Source organism: Pseudonaja textilis, chromosome 8, assembly GCF_049901715.1.
Source record: "Pseudonaja textilis isolate UNSWEBS1 chromosome 8, rPseTex1.2, whole genome shotgun sequence".
NCBI lineage: Eukaryota > Metazoa > Chordata > Lepidosauria > Squamata > Elapidae > Pseudonaja > Pseudonaja textilis.
Genome location: NC_141997.1, coordinates 30118687 through 30142445, shown reverse-complemented (window position 1 = coordinate 30142445; position 23759 = coordinate 30118687). Strand labels below are relative to the sequence as shown.

The 23759-nt window shown below is 37.5% G+C and overlaps 1 protein-coding gene across 4 annotated transcripts in view; it reads left to right on the top strand.

Moving 5' to 3' along the window:
- NALCN (sodium leak channel, non-selective) overlaps positions 1-23759 on the top strand; it is a 222852-nt gene that overhangs the window by 49384 nt on the left and 149709 nt on the right. For all 4 annotated transcript variants that reach the window (XM_087937920.1, XM_087937918.1, XM_026708401.2 and 1 more), the window contains 4 exons: positions 6753-6836; positions 12038-12177; positions 12946-13074; positions 16383-16537. In XM_087937920.1, coding sequence (XP_087794046.1) covers positions 6753-6836; positions 12038-12177; positions 12946-13074; positions 16383-16537 — 508 coding nt within the window. The remainder of the gene's footprint in view (positions 1-6752; positions 6837-12037; positions 12178-12945; positions 13075-16382; positions 16538-23759) is intronic.

The window sequence follows — 23759 nt, the reverse complement described above, 5'->3', positions numbered from 1 at the left end:
AACTTTCTTTTGGTTATTGACCAATAAAACCACAATTTAAAAAATGAACATAAAACTATTCCCTAGCAGCAAGAACTATTAGCAATCATTTGTGGGGGAAGCTTACACATAATGTAGCAAAAGGACCTTTATAGACTTGGAAACTGGGCTCTATCTAACAAAATGAAATTCAGTGGTGAAAAAAGTAAAGTTATAGAGGTACACAAGAAAAAACAAATGCTTGGGTATAGAATAAGTGATACCTGGCTTAATATAATAGCTATGAGAGGCATCTTGGAGTGAACAATATGAGCCAGCAGTGTGTTGCAACTGCCAAAAAACCAACACAGTCCTAGGCTGCATTAAGAGAGGTATAGATCATGTGAAATGTTAATATCACTTTATAATGCCTTGGTAAGACTTTGAATATTGCATCCAGTTTTGGTCACGACAATATAAAAAGGTGTTTAGACTCTAGAAAGAGTGCAAAGAGCAAGAAAAATGATAGGAGTCTGGAGGATAAAACATACAAAAAATGGTTGCAGGAATTGGGTATGTCTAGTCTAATGAAATGAAGAACTTGGGGTAACATGATAGCAGTGTTCCAATATCCACAAAGATGAGGCTGCCACAAAGATGAGGGGGTCAACCTGTTTTCCAAAGCACCTGAAGGCAGGACATGAAGCAATGGATGGAAACTAATCAAGGAGAGAAACAACCTAGAATTAAGGATAAATTTCCTGACAGTTAGAACAATTAATCAGTGAAACAACTTGCCTTGAGAAGCTGTGGGTACTCCAACACTCGAGATTTTTAAGAAGAGATTTGACAACCATTTGTCCAATTTGCAGGAAATATTAAGAATATTAAACAAATTTCAAGCCATTATCCCATACCCTATGCTGAACCATCAGATGACTTTCTTGGTTCGTCTTAGAGTAATCTGAATCCAGCTTTGAGGCTTAATGCTGTATGTGTACTAAATAACTCTAATTTGTGTAACCAATCATTAAGATTTCTGGGTCATTATAATGTGTGAACTGACCAAGCTATTTCAGAGCCATTAACTATAGTTTACTTGTATTGATGAAATATCAAGTTACAGTCATTGAAACTTCTGCTTGCTTGCACAAAAGGGAAAAGGAAGCAACTGCATTTCTACCTCGACTTATTAAATAAGACACGGCAATCTAATCACTTGCTTTGGTTTGTTTCTTATTCCTCTTGTTAGTTAGGGAAAGGGTTGCCAAACTAAGCCAATGCCAATAAATTAGGTCCCAGCATGATGTGTGAACCTGCTATTTTCTTAATCAACTTGTCCATGGATTGATTGATATTAACTAGACAATTTAAGGAGTCGTATCTTACAGTGTTAAATAAAATCCATAATTGGAGATGTTGTGTTATCTAGTTGTATAGTGAGTCATTTGGCTTTGACATTGTAGTTGTTGGCCTATTTCCCAGTAAGGGGAGAACGTTCCCAGGAGATAAAAAATCCATCAAGTATCTGGATTCCCCACCCCCACCCCCATCCTCCTGCTAATAATGTGTCAGATAGTGAATAAATTAGTAGAACATAACTCTATTTAAAACATTTCTAAGGAGTATTTCTGTACATTTACAAAAATGATTTCCCCCAAAGCTCTTCACATAACAAGAAAGAATAGCTCTGGAACCACAGTTTTATTATCTGCTCTTTATCAATATTCAAAGTACGTGTAAGAAATATGCATATGGGAAGGATGTAACACCATGACAAGCTGTAAGTATTCATGGATAACTGAAAAAAGCCCTTATGTATGTAAATAAGTGCACAGATGCTCACTTCAGAAATTTCAACTAACGTGCCTAGATCAGGAACAGAACATGAGCCTATTCAGCTTCAATGGAAGGAACCAGAGGCTGAACCTTTCAGTCCATGTAAGAAATGAGACACTGCTGTATCAGAAGCACTGTTTATTGCACAGGATTAGTTTAATTGGGACCATCAGGTTTCAATAGCAGGACAGAAATTGGGCCATCACCATCCATACTGCAGAGGTCCAGAACACTAGAAGATGAGGGTGCCACACCTCTTCACTGACATCTAGTGCTACTCTGAAACAGAATATGCCGTTTATTGTGAATAGCACATTCATATTTAAATGACAGGTTTCTGTACCATAATGTTTCTGGTGTTTATGCTGAGGCAATCAGGGTATTTAAACACAAGTTTGCCTTGCACAACAGATGTTACAGTGTGTATATTTTGTCATTTCAAACCATTAAGTTCTAAATGTCATTTTCTGAAAATCATTTTTAATGTGATCTTCAACAACATTTCTGCACAAGTAATATACAATACGGCGTGGGGTGGGGTATGGGAATACAGTCTTATGTATTGTATGTAAAATAACTCTGAAAAGATAGCTGCTGCTGCTTACAATTCTTCCTTATCCCATTGCAGAATAATTATTTATAATCTAAATGATTAATGTAAATGTAAACATAAACTCAAATGTAAATTGTTCTAAACTTGACTGTAAAAAATACGATTTTTGTAATAGAGTTGTCTACCTGATTCAGTTGTCTCGGCTACAAATTTTCACAGTTTTAGTCACAAATTGACTTCTGTGGACCTCACTTCATACTTAAGGGGTCCATAGAGGGGGCGTGCATAAGCACACTAATGTGCCTATCGTCCCTGTCATTGTATTTTTATATTATTCCTGTTTTCATTTCTTTTGACAAATCCCAATAAATAAAAATAAATAAAAGCCAATAATATCATCAATGCACTGCTGCAAACTTTGTCAACACTTATACTACCATTCTGTTGCTTTACTCATGTTCAGAGTTCATGTCCTTGATATTTTGGGAGACCACAATTATTGATGATATTGCTAAAAGCATATGGATGAAATGAATTTTTATCAAGCATGGAAAGGAAATATGTTTGTGGACGGAGCAAAAATCAACATTTGAGGGAGCCCAGAAAATGATGTTCAGTGGTTTTTTAATATAAGGTCCTATATCTATAAATACAATATATTTTGCTACAGGGTTTGACTTGATGGCAATGCATGTGAAGGATCTAACTGCCTATTGAACATGAACATCAAACTAAAAATGCCAGTGCAATTTTGATACGCATTAACTGAAACACTGCATCTGGAATATAGCAAGTGATCATTCTATTGCATTCTGCTGTAGATAGGCCATGGTTTGTGTTTTGTACCCAGTTTGGGGCATCCACACATTTAAAAAGACCTTGGAAAAGCTGGAGCAATGTCAGATGATGCAGCTCTGGAAACAAAACATACGAGAAAAGGTTAAAAGTGTTAGGTATATTTTGTTTGCATGGGAGAAACTAAGGAGGGATGTTATAGTGGTTAATAAATACTGTATATAAAGACAATCTTGTTTAAGAAATCAGGCCCTTTAAAGAGAGCTAATGTAGAGACTTTTCACTTTAGAGAGAGCCAGTTTGGCTTAGTCGTTAAGACACCAGGCTAGAAACCTAGAGATTATGAGTTCAAATTCTACCTTAGCCATGAAAGCCAGTTGGGTGCCTTTGGGCCAATCATTCTCTCTCAGCCCACAAGGTCAGGCTCGGACGAGAAGCCGGTGGGTAAATTCCTGTCACAACCAATGGGACTGAAAAAAGCAGATCCTGTACTTGAAGGAAGATTCTAGAAAGAAAGAAAAAAGGGAGTGGGGAGAACTTTGTTCTTAGTTGAAACAAAGAGCAGAGCCAGAGAAACAAGAGAATGAAATTAAATGAGTTTTAGAAGAAACGTGAGGAAACATTTCCTCTTGATAAGAGTTGTTAAGCAATAAATCATCCTACCAATGAATCATAGAAAAATGGTAGATTAATGGGGAGAAAATTATGATGGTTTTATTATTACATCATATAAATCATGCAAGTTGTGTCCAGTATAATGATGAAAAGTTATAATTGTTTTATAGGGACAGTGGCATAATAACATAGATTAACAACATTAAATTGTAGTATATCATCCACATAATCTTATTCTCTACTCTACCCTTGCCAATTTCCTTAATTTAAAAAAAAACTTAATTCCATAATCTTGTATATATAGAAATAAATTAAATACAGAAACGGGGTGTTCTTAATGTTTATTATGACACATATTTTAAGAAGAAATATTGTTTCTTGCTAAATTGCTATTGTTAATCAGTTATGAAGTAGGAATTAAATAAAATATGTTTATCCAGAATATGAAAGCTAGAGGCAGTCAAAATTTATCTATATATCAACTTTATTATTGTCACAAATAATTCAAATCCAACATACCTTATGTCTCCTATTTTCCCTACAACGACCACCCTACAACGACCACCCTGTGTGCTTAGTTGGGCTGAAAGAGAGTGACTGGCCCAAAGTCCCCTCCTTCGGGATATCTTTCATGGCATAGTAGGACTTGAACTCATGATCTGCTTTTTAGCCTGGAGCCTTAACCTCTGGAGCAAATTGATTCTTTTCCATATTCATTTTCCGTACTTAGAAACACCCAAAAAAACTCTTATCAAAAGCCTTTCTTGCATTCAGATATACTGTATTATGGTTGCTGGTTTTTATTAAACACAATTACATCAAATCTAATGCCATCTATTTCTGAATGGCCTTATATAAATCCAGCCTGAATTGAATATACAATAATTGAAAGAAAAAAATAATAATTTATTGGCAGGGATAGCATTCCTATTGATGTGTGAAATACAGGCACCCACAAATACACACTCACACACACTCACACACACACACACTCCAAAATAAAAAGTGATAAAATTGTATTCGCAGCTTAACAATAGTCAAGGAATGTTGCAAACATCCCTGTACACATTAGTAAGGTGCTATTGTTATTATTCAAAGCCAACTGTGAGGAGGCTGAAGAATAAATCACAGCTACAAAGGAGAATACTATTTCTTATATAGAACGATATATAGAACAAACTGCCTAATTAGGAATTACAAGATTGGAAGGCAAAACAGTAGCAGAACATAGAATATTTTCAGCCCTCTGAAAATATTTCATAGAACCCTAGAGAAGTGAGAGATTTTTTTTTGCTCCGGCCAGATCATCTTAGGATGTGTCAGATGTTGTTATAACAAGTATGGCAAGAAATCTGGAGAAATACTAAAGATCCCCCTGGTGAATCATAATTTTCAGTACACAAAACTCTGTCTTGCCCTTCCCTAGAATCATCACATGGAAAGAATAATACTGCTCTTAATTTTCTTTCCACTTTAGCCCTGTATTTTCTTAACTGACTTGATCAGTGGCTGAAATTTATCATCTATACCCCCACACCAAAAAAAGAAAGGAAAGGCTCGAAGAGGATGAGCCTTAGTATCTAACATATTTTACAAAAAACCTGCCAGAACTCATTCATGTATTAAGGCTTTCATAAGAAAGCAGACTGATATTCTTGTCTTGAAATTCTAGAAACTGGAGCAGTGAGACTCAGAGTTGGAAGTATATTACTCGGGCCCTTTGTAGCCTTCAATAATTCTGTTGTGGCCACATTTGTGTACTTCTTGTGATTTCTCAAATCATCAGTAGCATCTAAACTCATGCTCCCATGCTAAAAGAATGATTATAATTTTTACGTCAGTGCACATCTCTGTGAGTATGATTATAATGTCTTTCTCAGTAATTTCACAGCAGTTGTCACTTTGGGGAGAAGGAAGCAATTGAAGTTGTTGGTTTTTTTGTCAACAACAATCCTTATGTTTCCCTCTCCAATAGCAGTAATTAGATATTAGGAAAATAATGCTTCTGGGGATTAATCTTTACCTGCCTCTAGCATCCCTTGAATGTTGCAAAACATAATACTTTACAGAAATAATTCTTGACTGTGCCTACTTCTGAATTAAATGCATGCTGTAAAGCTGGGGTTAATTTATATATCCTTATTTAAAGCAGATAAATGTGTTGTATAATACATAAGCACACTATAGCTTTATCATTTTAATGATATGTGGAACAATGTATGAATGAGCTTAAATTCTTAGCTTAAAGGTAGATTCAAAGACCTGCCTGAAAAAGAGAATTCCATAGATATCATTTTTCTGTTTGCTACAGCTGCAAATCATTAGAGCCTTTTCTTGGTCAGCAAAAAGATGAAAGGATCAAGATGCATCTGCAAACAGTGCTTGTAACTAATACATTGCTGATGTCCCAGGTTCAACCAAAAAAGTTAACAAGTCAAGAAAAAAATATATTTAAAATATCCACAAATAACAAAACCAGTTACTATATAAGAGCATTTTATATGTTGGGTTACATTTGGGGAAAGCAGTCTTCCTGGGTTTAGTTTATATAATTCACTTTTCTTATTCCAGATGCATTGATTTCAAACTTAAGCTATTCACTATAGCACAAAGATAAAAGAGGTACTTATAAATATTTGGCGCTGACATTTGTGCCAAATAGTTGCATGGTATTTTCAACAGCTGTCAGAGTAAAACATCTATGTGGTAAAAATGGAGGATATGTTCTAAGTTACAAATTGTAAGCAAATGATTCTTCTACGTCACTAAACCTATTTCACTCTGTTTGGGATATTTATTTATATATAAATGTTTATGTATTTATTGCAACATTCTCTAATTTATTGCCCTCTTGAGCCATTGAATTAATAGTTGCTGCATAGATATCATTTTGGAGAAACATTTTTAATGCTATCTGATCACTTTTGTTTAATTATTACAAAATAATACAATGAACACACAGTATGATCCAATTTAATTTTTTTTTCTGTAGGGGGATAGCTCCTATGTGAAGGACCGCTGGTGTGTATTTGATGGATTCATGGTATTTTGTCTGTGGGTGTCCTTAGTTTTACAGGTAATTATATTTCATTATAATAAGGGTCTCTCTGTCCAAGTACTGAGTATTGAGTTTAATTTAAAAATCGTCTGTTTGGCTCTCCTTCTTAAGCAAACTCGAGAAGTATCTGAAACTTGTATTTGAATGCCAAAGAATTTCCCTAATAGATCTATTTTATTTTTCCTGTTATTATTAATCTTGGATGCCGCCTGACTCCCAATGTCTCTGAATGGTTCACAGCAATCCAGACAAAGAAATTATATTAAATCCAATTAAAAAGAAGAAAAGAAAAAGAAGAAAAAAGAAGTCTACTCTCCCGCACTAGGCCTTCACCACTCTTCTGGACAACAGAAAAGTGGAGGACATTCAGAGCTCAGGAGGAACCAGGGGTGGGCTGCTGTGGGTTCATACAGGTTCAGGTGATCCTCTAGCTAGGATTCTGCCCAGTTCGACGAACCCACAGATTCCACCCCGGCTAGCTCTGCCCACCCTGCCCCTCCCCTCTCAGGAGTCTCCATGTGGCCTGTTTTGGATGCCAGGTAAGTATAGGGCCTGCGGGAAGGCTTGAAAAATGGGCCTCCTGGAAGTTTCAGAAGGCCAGAAATGGGCCCATTTCTGGCCTCCAGAGCCCGGGGAGGCTGTTTTCACTTTCCCAGAGGCTCTAGGAAAGCCTCCGGAGCCCGGGGAGAGCAAAAACACCCCTCCCCCTGCTATGGTGCAGGAGGTCTACTAGGCCATGCCCACCATGGCCACACCCATCCAGCAACCGGGCAGAAAACTGCTTGCTAACATTTTTGAAGCCCACCCCTGGGAGGAACCTAATTCTGGAGGAGAGAGGCTCCTACACAGAAAGCACACTTCCGGAATCCTGGTAGATGACATTGCTTACTTAAAGGAGCCCAGAGTTCATCAGTCCTGTAAGATTGAATCACCTGGGCATGAAAGACTGGTGGCCCCTAGGCGATGTAGGGTGTATAGGTCCTGATTAGGGCGAGGATTTCTGTGACCTAAAGTTTTAGAAATATGTACTTTATGACTTTAAAATTATTTCAATATGACCAATTAAGCCCAAAAAATGACTTATAAAGCAAAATATGACTTCACAATTTTTCTGAAATTAGCACTAGATTTTTGAAAATCTGTAATTACACACACACACACACACACACACACACACACAAAGGTTTATTCTTCACTTCTAGTGCTACAATTGAAGGAATCAAATGACCATTTTGAGAATAAAATGGTCATCTCTGGAATAGTTTTCATTAACAGCAGAGTTGCATTGGATAACCATGTGCATCTTGTGGTTATCAAACTCAAAATTCCTTCTGTTGTCCACCAGTATGTTCTTGTATCTAGAGAAACTCTGTTCTACATCACAGGAAATTATAGGATCAAATTTGAAAAAAGCAAAGTCATTTGGAGAAAATTCTGGCTCAAAGTATTCACCTCTTGCTTTGAGTTCATTTAGAACACTACTTATTCTGCAAAGTGTTGAATTATTGCAACCCAGATTAGATTGCAGCACCCTCTGCAGTTTATCACTAATGTTCTCTTTACTTGCTTTACATTATCCTCAACTTATTTTATAATGTTCAGTGGATCACTAAATCCATTCCTACAGTTTCAAGGTGGGTGATTGCTCTTGATAATCCACTGAAGTTAAATCCTAGATAGGTTAAGTTTTCAGCCAAGGTTTCAGAAAAGGAATCTTGGACAATTTTGATGGAGGAAGATTCACAACAGTCAAATTGTTTAACTATTAGATGCAAGGAGTGAAATAATACATCCAGCTAAATCCCCCAATGTATCACAACAGGTTGGGGAAGGAAAGCCAAAATAGGACCAATTTCTTTGAACTTTTGTTCAATGTGGAGCTGCAATGAATTTTTTCCCTATTATCTAAATCAGGATAGTTGTTTTGAATAGCTCCAGGGACTCTTGTAAACCATCTGCAAGGCATGTGATATGGATAATTTTTGGATAAAGAAATTTAAGTCCTCGGCTGCTTCAATCATGTATGGAGTGGCATCAGATGTTCTGACCAAGGTTTCCTGGGACACCAACAAACACACATTAAATCCAGAACCCTTTTATTTTAGTTCAACGGCTGTGAATTATTGTCATTCACAGCCCTTAATGAGTCTCAACCAGTTATAAATAGTCCCATGGAAGTCTGCCAAAGTCCTTCGGAAGAAGTCTGATAAGAACACACCTTTATCTTTCTAGAAGTGCTGCCAATGACTAAAGTACCAATTAGTCTTTCAAAACCAAACGGAGCACAAATTCACCATGGAGCTTTCAGGTTCAAACCAACCAGAGTGAACAACGTTGATTCCTGCAAAGGTTCCTGTCCCTTTGCATTTCCTTTATATCTTATGGGAGGGGCAATCACCTCCAAGCATTATTCCCAAGTCGTCCCTTTTGTTCCAGGCTCCCCTTGTTTCGCTGCCTCGCTGTTGTCAGATTCTGGAGGCTCTGAAGTCAGCACATAACACCCAGATGGCCCTGGTCCCATCTCTGCATCGAACGCAGGACCATCATCCGAATCCTCCCCAGACTCCTGGACTGGTCCATGTTCTTCCCCACTGTCTGATTCTTCTGCTGTCTCCACCGGCTGCCGGCAGACCTCAATATCAAAGTGTTGTAAAAAGAAGGATATTCCCCCTTTTTACACCAGCCGGAGTAGTTTCATAGAATTGGTTTCAAAGGGCACAGCAATAGTGGAATTGGATACTTTTTTTTTGCAGAATTTCAGGTTAGAAGAAATAGATCACCAGGCTTGGTTCATTTCAGAGTGCCAATAATAGTACTGGCTACATAACTTCTGTTTCATCTATTGAAACCCTGATCTTATTGTTGTCAACAGAAAATCTTATCTTTCATAACATATCTTCATAGCAGGCAGAAATATAATTTTCTTTAGAGTTGATTCATTTGGAATCAGAGGACTGGTGTAGTTCTCCAAAAAAAAAAAAAATGCCTGGAGCTACCATTACCTAATTTCCTTAAGGTAATATTTGAAGTAACCATCATTGCACAGAGACCCTTACAAAATTCTGACTGTGTATTTGATGATTCATCAATGATGAACCTGCGGTTGAAGAAGCACTCTCAAAAAGGAGACGCTGCCTGTTCTAAGTGAAGGTAAATCTTGCTAAACAAGTCTTGTGTTTCCCGGTGTCCCAATGTTGTTGAATAATAAAACACTTCTGGGGCAATACCGTAATTTCACACAATTTAGGAAACAAAATATCACCATTGCTACTGAAGATCTGCTCCCCAAATTCTTAAACAAGATCATAATTTCACACTCACTGAACATCTGCTTTTAGGCATGTTGAAATCAGATTGCAGCTCAAACATGACTTCATCACCTCAAACAAACACACACTTAAGGCGAATTACCTCCTTTTTTTCACGCCTTCTCAGGGAGAAGTCTCTCCCCCTCCCCTCTGTCTCTCTCTGTCTCTGTCTCTCTGTCTCTGTCACACACACACACACACACAGAGAGAGAGAGAGAGAGAGAGAGGGAGGGAGAGATCTCCCTGAGAACAGGCAAATTCTCACTTTCTTTGCTGACTTATCAAGAGGGTTGCTAACAATCAAAATATAACAAAAACACAGCATTTGTTACAAAATTAAGCAGAAATTTTGAGATAACGTTAAAAAGTCGAAGCATGACTTTTCAAGCGAAATAAAAAGCCCCTAATTCTCACCAGATTACTCTAAAACATGTGTTAACTTAGTTATAAATTCAAACAAAGGTTCCTGAAAAAATATGACGTTTCATAGAAATCCTCACCCTGGTCATGATCATGATCACTTTGGAAGCAAATTGGCAACTTGAGAACCGTGGCGGCACAGTGGTTAGAATACAGTACTGCATGCTAATTCTGCTGATTGCTGATTGCCAGTAGTTTGAATCTCACCAGCTCAAGGTTGACTCAGCCTTCCATCCTTCCGAGGTTGGTAAAATGAGGAGCCAGACTGTTGGGGGCAATATGCTGACTCTAAACCGTGGTATATAAGTCTAAATGCTATTGCTAGTATAGCTCCCAAAGCAGAAATGCTACATGGACATAGCAAGGCATGATCATCACTGTTGACACCACTGCGTTCTGGAACAGTTGGAGCTTCTGGGTGCTCTTTAAGGGCAGTCTCACGTAGAGTGTCTTATAGTAATTAGGCTGCGAGGTGCCCATGCCATGAGTATCTGAAAGATCATTTGATCTAGGAGAAGCACAACTGGTGTAACCTATGAAGTGGTGCAGAGCCAACTTTGCTTAATAAACCTGGGTCTTTCTAGAGCATCTCCCATCTCCTTTCATTGCGCTACTGAAACCCATTAGAGTGAAGTCAGTTGGGCAATCAAGCTACTACTAAATTGAAATGTAATGCTTTTTTAAAAACCACCTAGATCAGTGTTGACTACTAACTTTTTAAGAGATGTACCAATTAGATAAATTGTATACTTTTGAGTACTCTTGCTTGGACACTATCTGAACTACACAAAACTAAAAGAGAAAAGTTCTGTTATTAGTCTGCATAAGGCTTTCAGATAAAAAATTCTTATTAGACAAAACCTTACATGGTTCAAAAAAAAAAGAGATTTATTTGTATATAAATATATACATCTAATGAAATGCTCCCACCAGAATAATTGATAACAACACCAGAGGTGTGTTATGCATTTACACGTTGCATTCCACATTTAAATGACTCGTTCTCCTTTCAGTGTTTAAAAAGAAATTGAATTTTGTGGTAGGTGTGTGCACTAGAGCTTGTTACCATTATTTGATTTGGCAGCCTACCATAGCTTGCTCTCCACATAGAACTCTTCCTCTTCAGTTTAGCCTAGAGCAATTCTATCATGGGAGCACCATATATCAGCAAAGACATCCTGTACCTTCTGTTTGACTACTCCAGTTAACCAGCATGGGGTTGTTTTAGATCAATATATTCAAGGTTCATTCCTATTGTTGAATGAGATGATTGATGTTTGAGCCTGCAGGATAATCAGTTGCAAAGGCAACTTTTTGAGAAGCATGGAAATTTTCAGTTGAACAAAACCAAAAACACTGAAAGTTAGCAATGGAAGTACGTCGTTCCTGGAAATAATAGTGTTTTGCAGAAATAATAATTTAAAACTAGCAGAAGAAGACTGGCCCGATTAGGAAACATCAGAGAGAAAAAGGTATTTCTTTTCTTCCTAGGTTTTTGAAATCGCTGAGATAGTGGATCAAATGTCTCCTTGGGGCATGTTAAGGATCCCACGGCCGCTTATTATGATTCGAGCATTCCGAATTTATTTTCGCTTTGAATTACCAAGAACCAGGATAACCAACATTTTAAAGTAAGTCTGTTCTTTGCCTTTGATTTTAAAGTGTAGCTTTGGTAACTTTTTAGGCACAGCTGTATAAAAAAATATATTGTGAGTGAGAGACTTGCATTCAGTTTCCTATTATCCCAGATCTCTGCTTACATTATTTATCTTTGCAATATGGGTGAATGATTGGGGAACTTCCAGACTTATGCAAGTTCTCTGTTCTCTGAGAAGGAAAACCAAGCATTTTAGAAATTTGCCAAAGGCCTGATTGGTTTCTCAACATAGTGTACATCAGGGGTATCAAACTCACGTCATGGCTTCATCACTTGACGTATCGGGATTTTTTTCCCCTTCGCTAAACCAGGTGTGGGTGTGGCCAGTGCGTTATGCATCCAGCCCATGGGCTGGGAGTTTGACAGCCCTGGTGAATAGCATCAGTTCTGTGGGTTTTCAATAAATAACCAAGTTTAGGGTTGTCATAGCTATTAATTCCTTGGACATGCTTTTGTTAATATATACATACATAAGATTGTAAAAATAAGTTAGGGAGGTACACATCTGACAAACATCATACAAATTGTTCTAAATTACAGTCCAATGTAGTTCAAATCAGTATTTAGAACAAAAGAAACACCCCATATTTTTCTCATTCTCACTGGATAAAACAGGTGATTAATCTATACCTGCAAAGCCTTTTCTGATGGATCTGAAGTCTTGGAAATTTTGTCCTTTTTCCTTATTGTATATACATTTAATGCGTATCACTTTCATTCTCACTTTCTTTTCTTTAACTAGGCGTTCAGGTGAACAAATTTGGAGTGTTTCCATTTTCCTTCTGTTCTTTCTGCTTCTGTATGGAATTTTAGGGGTTCAGATGTTTGGACCTTTCACATATCATTGCGTAACAAATGATACAAAACCAGGGTAAGTCTCAATCAGGATTTTTCTGTGTGTCTCCCTTTATCTCTCTTTCTAAAGGATTATTCCCTATCTTATTTTGTATTTGATAATTGGTCTTGATGATGAGACCTTGAAATGTGAAAGTGTTTCTGTGAGATTTGATACTTTAGCAACACACATTTTTTAAGAACTTTCAGTGCTATGTGATCTTCCAACAGGGAACTTGGGAACAATATGTTCTAATTTCCCATGAAACATAGTTGTCAGATTGCTCTAAGCATATAAAACAGTGCCTGACAGTGTTGCCGTTAAGTTTCCAGGGCCCTTAGGAAATGTATTCTGCATGAATAATTTTATCAAAGTCAATGTTGTAGACAGATAGAACGTGTTGTGGAATTCCTAGAAAATTTGTACAAAAATGAGAAAAGGGTCAACTAAATTATAAAGGGCTAGAAGAGAAACAAAAACAGAAACAATATTCTTCATTTTAGTTAGTTAAACCTTATATGTCAAATGCAGCTGTTTTTAATGATGTTTTAAAGTACTGCTAATAGAAGGTATTCTTTCTTTTTGGTATCTGTATTTAGAATAGAATAGGAATAGAATAGAATAGAATAGAATAGAATAGAATAGAATAGAATAGGAATAGAATAGAATAGAATAGAATAGAATAGAATAGAATAGAAATAGGAATAGAGTAGAATAACAGAGTTGGAAGGGACCTTAGAGGTCTTCTCATCGAACCCCCTGCTTAGGCAGGAAATCCTACACCACTTTTTAAACACTTCCAGTGTTGGCGCATTCACAACTTCTAGAGGGAAGTTGTCCCACTGATGAATTGTTCTAACTGCCAGGAAATTTCTCCTTAGTTCTATGTTGCTTCTCTCCTTGATTAGTTTCCACCCATTGCTTCTTGTCCTGCCCTCAGGTGCTTTGGAGAATAGCTTGACTCCCTCTTCTTTGTGGCGTCCCCTGAGATATTGGAGCACTGCTATCATGTCCTTCTTTTCATTAGACTAGACATACCCAGTTCCTGCAACTGTTCCTCATATATTCTTCATATTTCGTTAGCATTTTACTTTACTGTTTGAAGTTTAAAAACAGCCTGAAATACCTGTTATGAAGTCTGTAATAAACATTTGATTGATTGAACTATTCTGTTGAGAAAATAGTGCATGCATTATCTAAAATGAATAAATGGGAGATGCATACAAGTAGCCCTTGACTTACAGCCATTTGTTTATTGACCATCCAAAGCTATCAGGCACTGGAAAAAAGTGACTTAACAATCAATCCTGATACTTACAATCATTATAATCACATGATCAAAATTTGTGCACTTGAAAATCTTATGTGTTTACAATGGTTGCAGCATCCCGGGGTCATCTGATTACCATTTGTGACCTTCCCAGCTGGTTTCTGAGAAGCAAAATCAAATGGGAGAAGCCAGATTTGCTCAATAACAGTGTGATTCAGTTAAGAACTACAGTGCTAGCTGTGACAAAATCCAGCATGAATCAATTGACCACTGCCTTGCTTAGCAACAGAAGTTCTGACTGTAAGTTGAGGACTACTTATATGAAAGTTCACACTGCTTGATTCAGCTTCTATAGTTTTGACTCCAAGTAGGCTATTCTTACCCTTGGATTTCCCAAGCATAGCAAGATATTTGCAGTGGTGAAATGTTCAATGTTAAAACAAACATAAACAGACTACTTTAGTTTAACTGTATGTTTAATAAGTTCGGCACAATTGAACTCATTGTTTTACAACAAGATTTTCAAAAGCAAACATACAACTGAGTGCTATATTTTCTGTGATGCTTCTCTTAATCTTACCTCATTGTTTTTAGGCTCCTTCCTTTCCCTCGAAGAGAATTCTACATATTCATACTCATCCTCTTGCTTTATCACTTGGCTGGTTACATTTCTTCTGAGGCAGTTATTTGTCTATTTGCATTATAGTGTTGTCTCTCTGGCTCGTCTTCTCACTTTCCAATACACAACATTTTGTTGCTGTTTTGAGGGCTTCACCATGATTTATTTGTATTTGCTGCTTGCTTGTTCATATTTGTTTAATCTCTGTGGAGGAGCAATGCACGTTAAGGAAGAAAGACTTTTAAAAGTAGCATTTTAATGTATTCAATAACTAATGCCACAGTGAGCTAGACTTCTGATTTTCTATATTAGTTCCTTTATCAGATCCATATTGACAGAATTTCAGCTCCAGGATTAATCTGGAAATTAATTCCAATATGCTTATTGGATCCTAGCATAACTATGACATTCACTTGATAGTAAGATAGCTTCTCCCCGCTTTCTTTTATAATATGGTATGCATTTTGCTAAAGATCTTTTCCTTTGTTTTATCTTCACAATAAATTGGAAGTGAATGGCTAGGCCAAGATTGCCCATTAATTTCATTGCAAATAAGAATTTGAATTGAGGTCTCTAGAGTCTCCATCCAATACTTTATTCCAGCTTTCCCTAATTTGGTGCCCTAAAGAAGCAGCAGAACAAGCACTTCCCAAAATTCCTACTGTTCTTTCTACCTGCTGTTTTTTCCCTTAAGTATTTAAAACCAAGCGTATATTATTTTCTACAACCCACATATTAAATAAAGAATGAGATTACAATAAATGATGGCCAAGACATTTCAATTCTATAAGGTATCTTTTTATTTTATAGTCTTCCCTCCATGGTCTTAGGTGAATCGTCCTAAATCTACTATTATTTTCTACAGGCTGAATTAATTTAGTCCAATTGCTCTTAGTTCCTCAGATGGAGAGGGAAAATAAATACGGTTACTCCAAAATAACTTATTTAAAGATAGAAGGTATCTTTTCAAGTAAATCACTTGTCCCTTTTTATCGTTTAGCTTTTGAATGTATACATAACTTATATTAATAGCTTTTTCCCCATTTTTCCTCACTCTCCTTCATTGGAGTGCCCTACAGTAGATCTTAATTTGTTGAAGAATACATCCTTTCAATCCTTTCAAGTCCTTTTCCCATTTTCTTGAGCCTTTATTCCATTTAAAGATGATGTGTGAATTTGATAAAGAGTGTTCATATTGTTCCCAGTTCCCAGGAAATCAGAAAGCCCTTCTTCAGTTGATAACTCTGTCGCTATCCATTATTCTTCAGTTACTCCCTGGCACCTAATTTTTATACAGGATTGTTATTTCTGTGCAGGCAATGAATTTGGATATTCAAGGAGGTAAAGGTGGAAGCTAACCAGATAGTCTTTCCTTCTCTTTGTACTCTGCAGAAAGAACAAGATTGCCCAGATAGCATTCAATCTGACTAACTGATTTCCTTGTCGTCCCAATAGAAACATAACCTGGAATAATTTGGCAATCCCAGACACACATTGTTCAAAAGCATCAGAAGAAGGTTACCAGTGTCCACCAGGATTTGAGTGTTTGGACCTTGAAGAATTGGGGTTAAGCAGGCAGGAGCTGGGCTACAGCGGTTTTAATGAGATAGGTATGTCTATCGGATTATAATCTATTTCCAATGCCTATTTGAAAATGCTTATGAAGTTTGTAGAAGCTACTGTGAGCAGATAGGGTGTTAATATACTAGGAAGGAGCACAAATTAGGTATCCCTCCCCCTTTGGTATATTTTCCTCATAATTCAAAATGAAAATTGATTATTGAATACATAGTTAAGTCTGTGCAATTCAACTCTAATTTCCAAATTTTAGGTCATCTTAGTAGTAGAAACTTTTTGTTGATGTTACTTTCTCTCAAAGTAAAGCACTAGCAGCTATAGAATGCAGCGTTGTCCAAGAATGGAGACCATAGGTGGTTGGTTTTTAATCGTTTCCCTCCCGGCTTTATTTTCACCTTCTATGAAGGTGACAAAACCTATTCTAGGTGACTGCAATATTCTATTGCAGTTTGGAAATGTCGTGTCTAATTTAGCCCTTAAAATACATTCTAGTGACACTGTCATGAGCATTAAAGTTAATAAGTTAACATTTTCCTTAAAAACACAGCTGAAATTGATGGAAGAGAAAGTAACATACGTGAGTAGAAAATACAAGTACTGTCCCTGATGAAGTGGGATCAGATTACAGAGACAGTGACCAATATTATGTATGACCTGTGTAAATCAGAATTGATATAATCTGATTGAGATTCAGTATTTTAAAATGTCATGATTTGCTGTGAGTTTTTGATTTGAGATTTGAGGGCAAATCTACTCATTTCAGCTGTTTAAGCTTTGAGCTTGAATGTTTAAAAAATGTGTCTGTAAGTTATAATGAGGAAAATTCAAAGCTCCTAAAGGAACTTCTTATTTTGCTAGTATAGAATGAAAATTTCAGGGACTGTAAATTGACTAGAAAAAATTAATTCTGTCAGGTTTCAACTATATCCCACAATAATTTTAAGATGCTCTCCTGTAGCTTTCTGAAGGCAGAGATAGTAAAGATGAAGAAATGACTATATCATTCAGTGTCCAAATTATCTAACAAATAGCCTATGCAGATGTTAGCTGGACCAATGAATATAACTGATTCCAATTTTAAAATACAATCTTTCAAAAAAAATCTCTTTAGTTTTCCACTTGTTTTTCTGAATTACTGTGAAGAATGTTAGTTGATTTGTCCTTGTAAGGTGTTGCACATTGTTATTTCTGATTACTGATCTCTTACTTTTCTTGTATACTGGGGGTTGGCATAGCTGCTTGACAAACCTATTTGTAGGTGGCAGGTAGAACTCTCACTTTGGCTTACTGGCAAAATGTGGCCTTTTCTGGTCTAGATTTAAGAAGAAGAAGAACCATTGATTTGTTTCCGTGTGTATATGTAGTTTGTTCCTCTGATTGCTAGGACTTTGGGGGTGTCAGGAGGATTAATACAATCAGTAGACAAACATGACGGCTGCTAGAAAAGAGATCACTCATCAAGTGGCAGCAAGACTTCAATTGTGTTGGAGTTGTGGCTTATTGGCAATATTCTTAGTGAACTGGTGGAGGCAACTTAAGCAGATTAGTATCGTGAACTACAGTACCACAGAGTAGTGGTTCTCAACCTGTGGTCCACAGACCCTTGGTGGGGTTGCAAAGTCACCACAGGGGGTCCAAAAAGTCCTGAAGAAATGTTATGATTTAAGTCTTGAGAGTCGGTGACCATTTCCATGGCTACAAAAGGTATCTAAAGGGTATCTATGGTGAAAAAAAAGGTTGAGAACCACTGCCATAGAGTTAGGGTAGGTAGGCTGCGGTTAAAAAAAAATAAGAATAAGAAAGAATAAACAAAATTTTCAGTCATGCCATTACACCTCTTAAAAGCCTTCACCTCTCATAGAAAAAACTGAGCAACTGGGAGCTGAGTTCCCAGTTGCACTGATAGGCTAACTAGAAATATAGCTCTTAATTACTATATAGGACAGACAAAGTGAAAGCTTGCGGCCGCCCATGTCCAGGAAGCTGGCCCCATGGGGAAGTCATATCAGAGCCCCCACATGCAATATATGTGGAAGTGAAGGTGCAGCACGGTATGTTGTCTGCAATAGTTCCAGCGGAAAAAGCCATTTGAATGAATTTGCTGTTCCAAAGCAAGTCCCTCTTTCAGTTTCCAAATAAGCTTTACTTGGGATTATCCAATCAGAGCTTCCCTTCAAGTCTTTCACAGCAATCCTCTCAGCTTCTCTCAGCCATTTCTCTGGAAGCAGTGGGGTTCCCAGTCTTCTCCTCCTACATCCCATTCTTGCCATCTAGACCAAGGGTGTTAAACTTAAGGCCTGGGTTCTGGATCCGGCCCATGGGGTACTTAGATCTGGCCTGCAGGGCTGCCCTGGAAACAACGAAGGACCTGCCCACAGTGCCTCTACCAATGAAAACAGAGCTCAGATGGGCAGAGTTGCAGGAATCTGTCACAGCTGAAAACAGAGCTTGCGATGGCTGTGGGGGGCCCTCCCGAGCTCTGTTTTCACTGGCAGAGGGTTGCAGGAGGCTGTCGTAGCTGAAAATGGAGCTCGGGAGCCAGAGTGCTCAGGCCACACAGGCGTCCCCAACACAAGTGATGTTGAGCTGGCCACCCCCGCCCCCCTGATGTTAAACACAACCCTGATGCTGCCCTCAAGAAAATTGAGTTTGACACCCCTGATCCAGACATTGACCCTATTGTCTTCCAAACTACCTATGCAGGAGACATCTATGGAGATTCTCAGTCACTCAGGCCATTGTTGTCCCAAAGGTGCTTTTTCAAGAGACAACTGGACTTTCAGAAAGTCCCGTTGCCTCTGCAGGAGACAGAATAATGCTCACTTGCCTAGAGATGAGAAATGTATGCTCTTCTCCTCGGGCCCCATCTTGACAATTTCTCAGCTGTTCTTTCACACTGTACTGATCCTGATGTTTCCCAGGACATCTGAGCAAGAGAAAGAAAAGCGTATCTATTTGCACAAGGGGGAGAAAACATTTAAAAAAAAAAAAAACTCACATTTTGACACTTCCCCAGCAAAGAAACCCCACCAGTACTTTTTACCAACCGTTCTTTCTGGCAGAGTGGTCCCAAAAGCATCAAAGAAACCCTAATCCTAGGAGGCAGAATATACTGGTTCTTTGTATATAGCAGACAAAGAGATTAAAAACTTATCCTGAACATTGCCACCTTCCCTGTCCACTCCTTCAAAGGACAGTCACACTTCTGACTTCTGAAGCATCTGAATAAGAGTCAAAAGAATCTAGATATTTGCATCCAGGAGAAAATATAAGGTTTTTCTTCCAAAACCTCATTTTGTATACGATGTTTTAATTTTACATTTTTGTTGTGTGTTTTTTTTAAACTAAACTTTTCTGATTTAACCATTGTATATTATTTGTTACTTTTTAAAGTAGATTCTCCTTTTAGAGTTCCTGTGCTTTTTAGTTTGTTTGGCTGTACAGCTTTGCAAGGGATTGCAAAAGGCACAAAGATGCCTTAGCCATGTGCATGATACAAAAGCTGCAGAGGGCAGCCAGGCAGTGCTGGAAAAAGATTCAGCTGCTTTAAGGAGAGGAGCTATGGGAGGAGTCTTGCACACACCGAAGTACATTTAGGCCTTCCAGTCTGTAGCACTGCATCCCTCTGCTTTCTATAAGGGCAGCATCCTAAAAAAAGCAAGAACTGACAGGCTCTGACATTACAGAATATGCATACTGTACATATAGACTAGCCTTATACATAAACAGGCCTAGCCTTTGGTTCATTATAAATACCATTTTAGTCAAATACTGTGAGCCAGCTGTTTTGATTACTGTATACATTGTAAAGTTATCTACTCAGAAACACATTGTTATGTTCATTGTATTCCGACTTATTAACTGAACATCTTAATTATGTTGTTTTATGTGCAATGATAATAACATTTTCAGTGTCTGCAAAGATTTGAAATGATTAGAGAATGAGAAAGACTATGATTGTATGACTACATTTTTCAGAATTATGATTTAATTATATATAACTATGCCTATGAAAATAACCAGAATTCAGAGGATCTTTTTCAACAAAGCAGTATTTTTTTACTGTTTGAAAACCATGTTCGGGTATACAGAAGTGTACAACTAAGTGGAAGTGAATTTGCTAGTCTTTTAACTTTGATATTGTTAAAATTAATTCCTTCTCTAGGGGTTCCATAATTGCAGTGACCAAAGAACATTATTATATTCTTGCTCTACAAGTTATACTACAGAAGTTTAAAACTAAGTGGAAGTGAATCTTCTTTTTGTAAGTTTCTCTCTTTCCTCCCCCCCACCCCCCCCTCAAATGATTCCTTATTTTTAACTTGTTATTAAAAATAACACAAGGAACACATATTTTCTTTACCTTAGGATTTTTTTTCCAAATTTTGTGAGTGATCCTTAGAGTGTAAGGAAAACTTAAACATACTGAGTCTAGTATTGGAAATCTTGGGGAAAATATAAAGACTGAACATTATGTGCCCGATAATCTTCTTCAGGGACCTTGTATGGCATGTCTAAGCGATAAAATTTTTAACGGTTGTGGGTTTTTTAATCATGCAATATTTGCCTGGCAAGGTAATAACTTTTACTTTTGGTATGATGAAGAGTGTCATCACCTCCTGCTTTTACTATGCAATTTCCTATTTATGACATAGAGCAATCTTGGAAGATCATTGCTTCAAGTATGGTAGTCCTAATTAAAGGAAGTTTACTTTTTTCCATTTTCACAACTTATAAGTAGCTTTTTAAAAAAAAAAGTTCACTCATTTTGATTAATCTTTTCTTTGCTGTTGAAAAATGGAGTGGTTGCTTATTAGGGACAAAAGACTTGTCCCTAATCCTTTAGCTTCTGCAGAGATTTAATGGAGAGTCAAGGTTCAGGAACACTTTTAGGCTTTATATATTTAGATACATATAAGAAAAATAAAAGAAATAAAAATAAAAAAGAAACAATAGGACAGGGACGGTAGGCACATTGGTGCGCTTCTGCACGCCCCCTACAGACCTCTTAGGAAAGGGGTGAGGTCAATAGTAGACCGTCTAAGGTTAAAGTTTTTGGGGTTTGGGGAAGAAACTTTTTGGGGTTTGGGGAAGAAAGCTTGATGCTTTCTATGGAGCAGAAGGTATGTCCATTGTTCCTGGAATGCCTTTTACAGAGTTGGATGAATTCACTGACTGCAGCCCTATCTGGAGAAAGCTGAACTGGAATATTAGAGCTGGAGTTGGAATATTTTTTATTGGCCAAGTGTGATTGAACACACAAGGAATTTGTCTCCAGTGCATAAGCTCTCGGTGTACATAAAAACAACCAAGTGATAAGTCATAGATCATAAATCATAAGATACAATCATAATAAATCATAAAATATAAACAACAAGTGACAAATCATAAGATACCAATAGGAGAAGGTAGTAGAAAAGATGAGACAAATGATAAGATGAGAAGGGTAATATCATACAGCCCTATTACATGGGTAAATATCTTTATGCCTAAAATAGTGCAGTGGGAATTAGCTGTTTAGCAGAGTGATAGCATGGGGAAAAAACTGCCTTTGTGTCCAGTTGTTTTGACATGCAATAAGGGGAGAAGTTGAAATAGTTTCTGTTCGGGATGTGTAGATATTTTCCCAGCTCCCCCCCCCCTTTTTGGGGGGGCTCATGTAGTATACAGGTTCCCAATGGAAGGCAGTTGTTTACAATTGTTTTTTTCTGCAGTCCTAACTATCCGTTGAAATTAGGGATTCAGCTGACATACATTTGCTACAGCCAGACTACTGATAGAATTTCCATGTAGGTCTGCCTTTAAAGGTAATTTGGAAACACTCCAATCTACGTCTAAAAAGCTACACACTACAGCCACCGTATAAATACCACACACAGAACAGCCCAAAGCATACAGAGAAGACATCTGTGCTGGGAAGGCATCATTTGGTCATGTTTTGTTATTTTAAATCAGAATTCTACCTTTATATATTGTTGGAACTGTATCATCCTCTCCAGAATGGGCCAGTTGTGGCTTGGCTCATAACATATAACAATCTTTCGTTATGTTCAACTCCATCTGTCATGGAGCTCACATCTTCATGGGGCTTGAACCTCTTCTTAATCTGATTCCCCTCCCCCATCTGAATTTGTAGTTTCGTGATAGATTTCATGGGCAACTTTCAATCACTACATTTTCAGGCTCCCCAGAGAAAATGGCTGTACTGGAAGTTGACTTGAGTGATTAAGATCAGGCTTGCTGATGAAGTTGCACAATAGCTTAATGAGAAGGGAAAACATATTTTTCCCTGTAGGAAGGGTGGGTGGGTAATATTTTGTTATTCCTGGACCTGTTTTAGCTTGGAATGTGGATATTAAGTGAATTTTGATTTTTATGCACCCTGTTTAGTCATCTGGAAGAAACCACTGGATAAGCTTATGCCGTCCCCTGCCTCTTTTCAGGAATGAACATGTTTTGCAACCAACTTAAAAATCCTTTGCAAGCAGACGAAGGGCAGAAAAGGGCCTGGGCTGAAAGTGCCCTTGGGTTTCTTTCCTATTCAAGCAATCTTAATCTTAATTTGCTGTGAGTTGAAGTTATAACAGGACTGATCATTATTTCCTTGCTGCTGCTGCTGCTGATGTAACTATAGTCTCTGAAATTAGAAGCAATAATACAAATGCTATTCTGTATTAAGTTGCTTTCAAACACTTTAGCAGAAATTAGTTTGGATGGTAGGCTCCCAGAGGCAAACTGGCATTAATTTACTCCTTTCGGTTAGATTCCATATTCATTACTTACGTCCTATTCATTTCTGTGTGTCTTGGGGGGGTGGCTCTATCAATCCTTGTATCCTGGCATATCCCTGACTTGTTTCCTGCCAATCCTCATAATTGCAAAACAAGAGCAGTTATAAAAAGGATCACTCCGTTTAATTGGTTTTACTTCTTTTCCTGCTGAAATTCCTTCCTATTTGGCTCTCCGACTATCTCCTTTCCAGGCCCATTCTTTTATCTTCAGCTCTTCTCAGACCAGGGATCCTTCTGGTTTTTTTTTTTTTTTTTCCCTCGAAAGACTGCATACCAAGGACTGTATGCTAAAAGAATTGCCTTGATCTAAGTAGAATATACTCTCTATTCCCATAATGAAAAGTTGTAAATTTTCAAGGGATGTATGCAAAAAAACTGATCACTCAATGAAGATTGGAAGCTTCTGTTTCTCCTTGGCTCTAGGTTGTTTCTCTCTTTGCTTAGTTTCCATCCCTTGTTTCTT